This window comes from Setaria italica, chromosome IV, assembly GCF_000263155.2.
Source record: "Setaria italica strain Yugu1 chromosome IV, Setaria_italica_v2.0, whole genome shotgun sequence".
Taxonomy (NCBI): Eukaryota; Viridiplantae; Streptophyta; class Magnoliopsida; order Poales; family Poaceae; genus Setaria; species Setaria italica.
In genome coordinates, this window is record NC_028453.1 from 9,198,774 (window position 1) to 9,208,493 (window position 9,720).

Below are 9,720 nucleotides of genomic sequence, written 5' to 3' on the forward strand. Positions count from 1 at the left end.
ATGTTTGAGGCAAGAGCAAAATATCAGCCATAGAGGAAATGGTAGTCTAGGGACCCACAAGGCTACAACACCCCAATACCTGGTCTTGTGGTTGCGGGCGATATTGGCCATCCAAGGATCCACATGTACAGTTCGATGTCGCGCATGACGGCGAGGATCACCAGCACCGGCAAAACGACGACGACGCAGGCTACTGCAAATGGAGCAGTACTCTTGCTTGTGAACCTTGGCTTATCAATCCCCTCAACGGTCACGGCTCGACGGCACAGCAGATTTCACCCCGTCGTTCGAACATTTCTGGGATGTGTGCCTTTTTATGCCGTCGCCGACGCTTCTGGTCAGGCTCATCGTCAAGGTCTCACTCATTCTCCCTCCTCAAGCTCAGAGATGAAGCAGAAAGGACAAGAGCTTTGCCTAGATTCTCTTTGTTATTTTGAGGAGGATAATAAATGAAGAAATAAATGACATCTATCAGCAAGTAAGCAGACTGTAGAGGCATACTATTTCTTGCCTATTTTTCCTTTGGTCTTAATTGACCATATCTTTTTCTATCTTTAAGCATGTGTAATGGGTTTCTAATAGTACATCTCAGCTAGTTTTGGAAAGATGGAATACAAGATCAAACACTTTAATTTGCGGAGCTAGAGCCTGTCATGCAGCAGGAGTCCACCACTATACAGAAATGAGTGTTACCATGTTGGGTGTTGATTTGAAAAACCAAATAGATTAATGCTATTTTGTTATGAGATCAAGTTTGCAACTTTATCTAAGATCTGCATAAATTATTTGTTTTGGAAACCTTATTACTATGTTTCAACTACGTTGAGCTCTATTTTTAGTTTGAATGTGTTACTTGAAGTACTAAATTAATTTCATGTGTTGCCATTTGCTAAAGTATGGGCAGCATTGTGCTGTTTTTCAGACGTTATTTCATTTTCTTTGGGTTGGCTGTCTTCAACTCTTCAAATTTCATAATAGGCTGGTTTGTCAGATTTTATTGCATTTTCTAGGTTGGTTTATGAATTTCATTTATTGCATCTGGACATGTATTATTGCTTTTGCAGTCTACAGTATGTAGGAAAAATGAAGGATGTATTGAGTCTGCATTCAGTTTTGGAACACAATTGTCCTCCAACGAACGATCAATCCAAGCGGCTGCCAAATCATATTAGCTAGTCAGGGCCTCAGGGGATTAAAATCGAGAGAGTGACGTGGGTTGGGTGGTGGAAGTGGATTCACCCGCCAATTCCTTCGTTTTAGCGCACACGAGAGCTGCTCAACGAATCTTACGTGGCGGCCAGGCATCAGCGCACCAGCGGCGGCGGCGGCGGCGATATCTGGGCGAGCCTCTGGAGCAGCACGTCGTTCCACATGTCGACGGGCCCAGGCAGGCACCAGTGCAGGCAGTCGCTGGCGTTCCTCACCCACCGCTTGTCGTAGTGCTTGCCCGGGTGACCATCGGCGCGCAGCATCATGGCCTTGGTCACGTCGAGCACCCCGAACCGCCTGCTCCCGGTTGTCTCCCTCACCCGCGCCACCTCCTCGCTCTGCGCCCTCCTCAGCTCCCACCCGATGCTTTCCAAGCTGATCTCGCCTTCCTCCAGCGGCTGCGTCCGGTTGCAGTATCCGCCGCTGAACCAGGAGCCGTGCTCGAAGTGGTCCGGCGTGTAGGTGCGCAGGAACGTGACGAGGCTGCCCTTGCAGTCCCGGCACCGCGCGATGGCCTCGAGAGCTGCCCTGGCGACGCGGCGGACGGCGTGGACGATGCCGAAGTCGGTGAGGTTGGCCTCGCGGCAGTTGACGCAGCCGACGCGGCGGCCGCCCTCCCAGAGGTAGTTGACGCGGAAGAACCAGTTGCCGCCAGAGATGACGGCGTAGTCCAGCCCCGGCAGGCGGCTAGTCCAGTTGGTGTTGAGCCTGTCGAGGTGGATGTCGAAGGAGGCCGTCGGCTTGCCCTCGGCATCGAGGACCGGCACGCCGTGCGCGTAGAACTCCGTCCACATCGCCATGAGCGTGAAGTTGTGCGCGGCGAAGTGCCATGTCCGGAACTTGTCGAACGCGTCGCGGTACACGTCCGTTGGCGTCTCGGCCTGAACGAACATCGGTTACCCATTCCATACTGGGAATCTAGACAAACTTTAACGGAACTGACACGAATGGCAACCGTTATTTACAGACCTGTGACAGGAGGCAGAGCAGGGACTCCATCTGGTTGCGGGCCAGCGAGTCGCCGATGAAGGCCAGCCGCTTGCCGCGGACGACGTCGAGGAACCGCTCCGGCGAGAACCGCGGCAGGTCGCACCCGTCGGTCTGCCACCGCCAGAACAGGTGGCCGGGGTCCTTGCCGTACTTCTGGCAGTTCTTAAAGTCCGGCAGCGTCGGGCACGTCAGGTTCGTGTAGACTGGGCCCTTGGGCTCCCTCACCCATTTCCCCGCCGACATGTCGCATCTCTCCTCAACTTGTACTCCAACAACACCTACGCACGCAGTAATCAAACGCTTGAACAAATGTTTTGTCGAACTACTGTCGCAGATATTGTAACAACGCACTGTGAAATGGAACTTACTTTGATCGCCTGTTCCTTCAGCTGATGTGCTTGGAGTAGGAGCCGTAGGAGCTGATGACAAATTTGCAGAAGGCAAGGAGATGTCTGAAGGGGAGCTCTGTTCTGGTGCTACTTTGCTTTCGGCAGGGACGATCAGTTCATCGATCTGCTCCTCCTCTCCTGGCACCAGACGGCTGCTCACGTCAAGATCCCATACCAAGGGGCTCTGCGTGAGCACTTCTTCGGCTGCCGTTGAGCCCAAGCGGCGCGACGAGTACAGGACCGAGAAGACGAAGATGGTGGAGAGCACCAGGAGCAGCAGCAGCGAGGTCTTGATGTTCCTCTGCACCACGGCGTTCCACTCGCTGCTGTTGCTGTGCAGCAGCCTCGGACTCACGGTGCTGCTCGAGGAAGGAGAGGTAGGAACTGGGGCCATGCTGGTCTGTTCAGAAGCTGGAACTAAATTTTTGAAGAATACCGGCTTCATTTTGAAGGATGTGTCATGTGTGGATGTTTTCAGTTTGGCTATATTTTATTGGGTTTCAGTTGTTGCAGGAACATTTGGTCACTTCTGGTAGGAACTTGGTGTGGCAGTCGTGCTAGTAGCTCACCAAACTGCACACCTGGCTAGTTTCTGGTCACTACTTGTTGCTTGGGCTCCTTGTTCGTAAATATCAATTCTTGATGTGTATTGACTTCTTGTAATTTTAACGCACCAAAACTTGCCAGAGCCCAGGATTCGTGTCCTAGTATATATGCAAGAAGTAATGTGTCATGTCGAGGTGTGATGATCACGTTGGACCGTGACTTCATCAGCTGGCAATTTGAAAAGCTTACGAACCTATTGCACGACGAGAGGTGACACACTGAAAAAGATTGGGTGGAACTTGGAAGGGGTTTGGATGGTTGAGTTCGGTTGGCCTACGAACGGAGATGCAAAAGGGCAGGTATTAGCTAGTGACAGGGCTGTGTTGACTCGAACTCGATGGCTTCATGGGCAAAGCTCTCACCTGTCACTGCCAGACTAGAGATTGGATGTATGTGGAAATGGATCACCTAACTAGTACAATCACATTTGCTAAAAGCATTCTTAGACAAAAGCATAAGCTAACAAAAATAGTTTGAGCATGAATATGAAGCAAGTTAACCTGCAGTAGTAGATAGATAATGTAGAATCAGCCAAAACAGATCGTGAAAACACGTGAAAATTTGCAGGATTGCAATGGGCCTGAGCACACTTGCAGAAAACGATCCAATTAGTATCCGTGTGAATTCACAAAAGGCCCAACACCGTTATGCTAAAAAAGGGCCCAACATCGTAGGTCATTGATAGGCCGTGCAGGCTCAAATGAAACCTACCTCATCACGTTCCGGATGCCGTGCGCGCACGTCGGGCCGGACAGCCTCGTTGACTACTTGAATCTTGTTTCGCCGCCGACGAGTAATATTTTTTTGATGAAACAGGAGGGGAATGACCCTGCTGGTTATATATTATATATGAAAAAGTACTACAACCGGTTCAACAGACAAAGAAAGAAAGAAAAAAGATCATAAAGATTACAAAGTACGGTCTAGCCATTCTATCATCAGTTGCTTCCAATCCTCTTTTACGCGAAGCATAACCTGCGTAAACACAACTTTGAATCTTGCCATGGCACTATCAACCGATGGGTTGATGTTCTGAAAAATGCAATCATTCCGTGCCATCCAAATACACCAGCACATGAGAATAATGACCTCCATGAAGAATTTTACTTGCAGTTGAATTCTGAAGCTATTTAGGATATTATAGGGCTCTTGTGTCAAATCTGAAAACAGACTAATATTAATCCAACATTCTTGCGCGAATGGACATTCCAAGATCAGGTGAAATAAAGTTTCTTCTATGTCATGCATGCATAAGACACATGAGTAAGAGGGCAACGCCATATGCTTCCTTCGAAGAACATTCCGAGTACTCAATCTGTCTTTAAGAAGTAACCAGAAAAAGAACTTGTGTTTGCTTTGGCATTTGGATTTCCAAAGCCATTGAAAGACTGGGTGAACCTCCTGTTGGCCCATTAGAGTCCGATATGCTTTAGAAGAGGAGAAGTGCTGATTACCCCAAATATATGTCCATCTGTCTTTATCATCATTTGTGGAGATAAGATCCAAATCAGAAGCCAATTGTAGCAATTGAGTCATGGCCAGCGGAGTGAGGGGCAGTGTGAAGAGATGTTGTAAATTGGTTAACATATATGCCTGCCTGACAGATATATCAACTTTTCTAGTAAAAGAGTATAATTGTGGGTATGCTTATGCAGGAATCTTATTGTTCCATAGGTCATGCCAAAGTAAACATGTTGATCCATTGCCCACTGTTACTGTCGCTAAACCTTTGAATTTATCAATAAGTTTGACAATGTCACGCCACCAAAAAAAACCTTTTCTTATTCGTCCTGGAAGCCTGCCAGTAGCATAGTATTTCTCCCAAATCAGATGAACCCATGGAATATCTGCATGATTAAAGAATTTGTGTAGATACTTCAGCAGTAGAGCTTCATTTTGTGTTCTCAGGTTCAGAACACCAAGGCCACCCACTTTCTTTGGCCGACAAACCAAGTCCCAGGCAGCTTTAGGTGGTTGCCTATTGTTGATATCAGATTTTCGCCATAGGCAACATTTTCTATATTTATCCACCTGCTTGTACACCGTTTTATGCAGCAAGAAAGTGCACATATGAAACATGGGCATAGCTGTAAAAATCGAATTTGTTAACTGAAGTCTCCCTGCATCTGATAAGAAATTGGATGTGGCTACTAATCGTCTCTCACATCTGGATACCATTGGAAGAAATTCTTCAATCCTGGGTTTAGTGAGACCTAAAGGTAACCCAAGGTAAGTAAAAGGCAAACCACCCGTAGCACAGCCAAAAGTTTGTGATAAGAGCTGCAATCTTTCTTCTGGAACATTTATAGGCACCATCATGGATTTAGAGAAATTTACTTTAAGACCAGTGGACACTGCAAATTTTTGCAGAAGCTGTTTCAAGTGTAAGATCTGAGTGGGACAGCCCTCCATAATAATTAGAGTATCATCAGCATACTGGAGGATGGGGAAATCCTGACTATATGTCAAAGGAATAGGTAGTTGTAGATGACCTTGCTCTTTTGAGAAATTCAGGATAGATTGCAGAAGATCTGCTCCCAGCACAAACAGGAGAGGAGATAAGGGATCCCCCTGACGAACTCCCCGTTTACAACTGAATCTTTTCCCAGGAACCCCATTAAGCAGGATGGAAGATGTGCCTGAACCAAAAATCTGCTCCATCCAGGAAATCCATTTGCTGCCAAAACCTTTCTGTTGCATGATTGAGAGCATAGCTTTATGCTCAATTTTGTCAAAGGCCTTTTCAAAGTCAAGTTTAAGTATGATGACCTCCCTTCTGGATTAATGACATAGATGAAGATACTCAAAGGCCCAGGCTAGGCAGTCTTGTATAGTTCTTGTTTTAATGAAACCATATTGATTGGCATGAACAAGTGATTGTAAAACCTTTTGTAATCTGTTAGCCAAAAGCTTTGTTATAATCTTCATGGATGTATTCAGGAGAGAAATTGGCCTATAATCCGTGACTTTTGCTGCTCCATCAGTTTTAGCTAGAAGGGTGATATATGATCCATTTATGCTTCTTAGACAGACATGACCATAATGAAATGCATCACACAGAGAATAGAAATCCTGTTTTATTATGGGCCAGCAGCTCTTTATGAAATTGGTATTAAACCCGTCCGGACCAGGTGCCTTATCATTTGGTAGATTATTGATTACAAAATCAATCTCATCATGAGAAAAAGGTTCCTCAAGATGACTCAAATTGGCAGAGGGTTCTATGAGCTCATGCAGGTCAAAAATCATGGAACTATATTCAGAAGTTCCTAATCTGTCCTTGAAAGCGTCCCATAAAATGGACTCTTTTACTTGATGATGGAACTGTGGGACACCAGATGTGTCCTCTAGGGACCTAATATAACTTTTTCGATGCCTGATGGTTGCATTAGCATGGAAAAATTTTGTAGATTCATCCCCAAACTTAACCCATTTAATGGATCCTCTCTGTTTCCAGTAAATATTTTGCTGTTTCAGAAGGGCTTGCAAATGATCCTGGAGAAGAACTTTGAAATTCCATTCCATAAGAGTTAAGTCCCTGCATTCTTCAATCAATTCCATGAAAAATAAGGCCAGCTTCACATTTGAGATTAGACCCTTGAGGCTTGACAGCTGAGAATTCCATGCTCTTAGAACCCTTCTGAGATTTTTGAATTTTTGAGTGATTACTTTAGCTTTATCAGACTCCTGAACCGGCACTGACCATCCATGTGAGACAACATCCATGAATTGACCGACGAGTAATATTAAACTTTTTTTTTGAGAGGGGAGTAATATTAAACTTGAACACTACCAAATGTCAAACAATGCATATGCGGGCAAACCCGTCCAACGCCAACCAACGGTTTCCCGAACCCCAACTTAGCTGCAAATGCGCACCCAAAACGAGTTAAATCACCTTCAGATTCCTCACATTTTTTTGCGAATCCTCACAAATTTGTTTGACTTTAACTCTGTCTGCTCGATCTGCAGCACTTATCTTTGTTACCAAAAATGGAGCTGAACACTCCTTGCGTCTCATCCTGCATCAACCACGGTCGTCACCATGTGCGCATCATCATCTCGAATCACGTACGCCCCGCGACAGCCAAGATCCATTCAGCCGCCGGCAACGATCATCTTGGCTAGCATGTCGTTGAACGTGTCGACGAGCCCCGGCGCGCACCAGTGCAGGCAGTCGTTGGCGACGGTCTCCGGCACCGGGCGCCAGTCGTACGAGTGCGCAAAGAGGTAGGGGCCGGGATGCCCGTCGGGCCGCATGGTCGCCAGCCTTGTCACGTCCAGCGCCTCGAACCGCACCCCCCACCGCTGCCTCCTCGCCGCCGCCGCTGCCACCTCCTCCAGGACCACCTTCCTCAGCTCGGCGTCCGCGGCCGCCACCTCGGCCTCCCCGTCCTCGTACGGCTTCGTGCGTGAGCACGCGTCGCGGTGGTTCCAGCTGTGCTTGGTGTCGAAGTGCCCCGGCGCGATGGTGGCCACCGCAACGAGCTTGTCGCCGGTCGAGTTGAAGTTGATGTACTCGAGCGTCCTCCGGATCACCTTGCGGTACACGCCGAGGTAGCCAATATCGGTCTTGTTGATGTCCGGCCGGTGTAGACGCCGACGACCTCCCCGTCCTCGTAGAACATGGCCCGGCCGCAGGAACCAGTGCCCCACAGAGATCACCATGATGTCCATGGCGTCGACGTCCACGGTCCATGGCTCGGTGAGCGAGTCGAGGATCACCGCTTCCTGAGTCATGGCGTAGTCCTCCGAGTGTCCCTCGGCACGCACCAGCAGCGGCGACCAGTAGGTGGAGACGTTGACGCTGTGTGGCGCCGGGAACACCCACTGCCAGAACTTGCGCCCGAGGCGCTCCTCATACCGGTGCACCGTCTCCGGCCGCGCCACCGTGGAGAGGTAGCAGACGAGGGCCTCGGCCTGGTTCCGCGCCGTGGAGTCGCCGACGAAGGCCAGGCGCTTGCCCCGCACCAGCCGGAGGAACCCCGCCGGGTCAAGCGCCGAGAGGTTGCACCCCGCCGGCTGCCAGCGCCAGTGCAGGTAGCCCTTGTCCGGCTTGCCGTTGATGACGCATTTCTCAGTGCTCTTCATGTCGCAGTTCTCACTGTCGTACCGCGGGCCGGTGACGCTGTCGTCCCACACCCACTTCCCGTCGCTGTAGTCACATTGCAACCATGCTGGAATCGGCCATGAATGCAATTGATGATGCAGGTTAGCAGCTTTTCTAAAACGATGAAGCCTGTAGCAAGACACGTATATACACATTTCGAAAAAGATATGAAGAACAATTACCTTGAGGAGGTGGGAGAGAAGTGTTCTTGGCTGCTCGTTGTGTTTTGAATTGGTCGAAAAGATCAACGTAGGAGGAGAAGGAAGACGGAGAGGAGTAGAAGATGAAGTAGATGAGGGACAAGGTGAAGAGAGCAAACAAAGAACAACCGAGAAGCCTTCTGGGCTGGGAACAAGGGCCATGATCTGCCCGTTCTTGTGTGTTTTCTCCCATGTCTGATGCTGCAGCAACAAGCCAGCCTTTCTTGATAATCGAGGGATTCACGAGAGTAATGGACAGACGGCTATTGTGCTGTACTATTCTTCACAGGGGTACTCGAGTCGATTGTATGAGAGATTGAAGTCGTTGAACTGCAGATCATCAGCTGGTGGGAAAACTCTAGTTTACAAGGCTTTATTCATGTTGCCGGTAAGACTTGTGGCGCACTGGCGCACAACGGCACATGTAAAAATTGAAGTTGGAGCCACATCGTTCTTTGTTAAAGTCAACAGTCTAGACGTGCGCCAGAGTCTTATTTAAAAAAAGAAAAGAAAAGAGAAGTAAGGTACATTGAAGAAGAACGAGACATAGTTTTATTTGGACATTGCGCAAGTGAAAGACATGGAAATTAGAGTCGGGCCAGGGCCTCGGGGGTTATAGGCCCTGTTTGGCATGGCTCCAGCTCTGGATGGAGCTGCTCCACTCCAGAACTCCAGGTGGAGTCAGCTCCACTCCAGAACTCCAGAATAAAATGGGGTGTTTGGCTAGATGGGTGCTCTCAGCTCCAAAAAAATCAATTTTCAGTGTGGATTGCCATTGTTACCCCCAATTTAGGTCCCACTTGTCATTCTCTCCATCCCCATCTCCTTCTTCCTCAGAAAGGCTGCCCGGCAACCACAACACACCGTTCCCTCCTCTTTTTTTCCTTGCCCCGGTGCTCCCGTCGCCTCGCAGGAGCAAGCAAGCAGCTCACCGGCGTAGGGGCTTCGGCAGACGGGCGAACTGGTGGCCGGCGGAGGGGCTTCGGCGGACGGGCGCGAATGCGGGCGGCGGGCCTTCGGCGGAGCGGCGCGAAGGCCGGCGACGGGTCCTGCGGCCGGCGACGGGGGCCTGCTGCCGGCAGCCGGGGGCTACGGCCGGCGACGGGGGCCTGCGGCGACAGGGCCCTGCGACCGGCGTGGGGGGTCTCCGGGTGGCTGGCGGCGGGCCCTGCGGCCGGCGACGGGGGGCTGCTGCCGGCGCCGGGGGGCTACTGCC

The 9,720-nt window shown here is 49.6% G+C and overlaps 1 protein-coding gene and 1 pseudogene across 1 annotated transcript; both read right to left on the bottom strand.

Annotated features, from left to right (window-relative positions):
- Window positions 1-1,075: 1,075 nt before the first annotated feature.
- LOC101775938 (protein ALTERED XYLOGLUCAN 4-like) lies at window positions 1,076-3,037 on the bottom strand. The gene is made up of 3 exons (XM_004965019.3): window positions 2,568-3,037; window positions 2,179-2,477; window positions 1,076-2,090 (listed from the first exon to the last, which is right to left on the bottom strand). The coding sequence occupies exons 1-3, from the start codon at window positions 3,031-3,033 to the stop codon at window positions 1,305-1,307; spliced, it is 1,551 nt and encodes a 516-aa protein (XP_004965076.2). The 5' UTR covers window positions 3,034-3,037; the 3' UTR covers window positions 1,076-1,304.
- Window positions 3,038-7,193: 4,156 nt separating this feature from the next.
- LOC101775404 lies at window positions 7,194-7,934 on the bottom strand (annotated as a pseudogene).
- Between the last annotated feature and the right edge of the window lie 1,786 nt (window positions 7,935-9,720).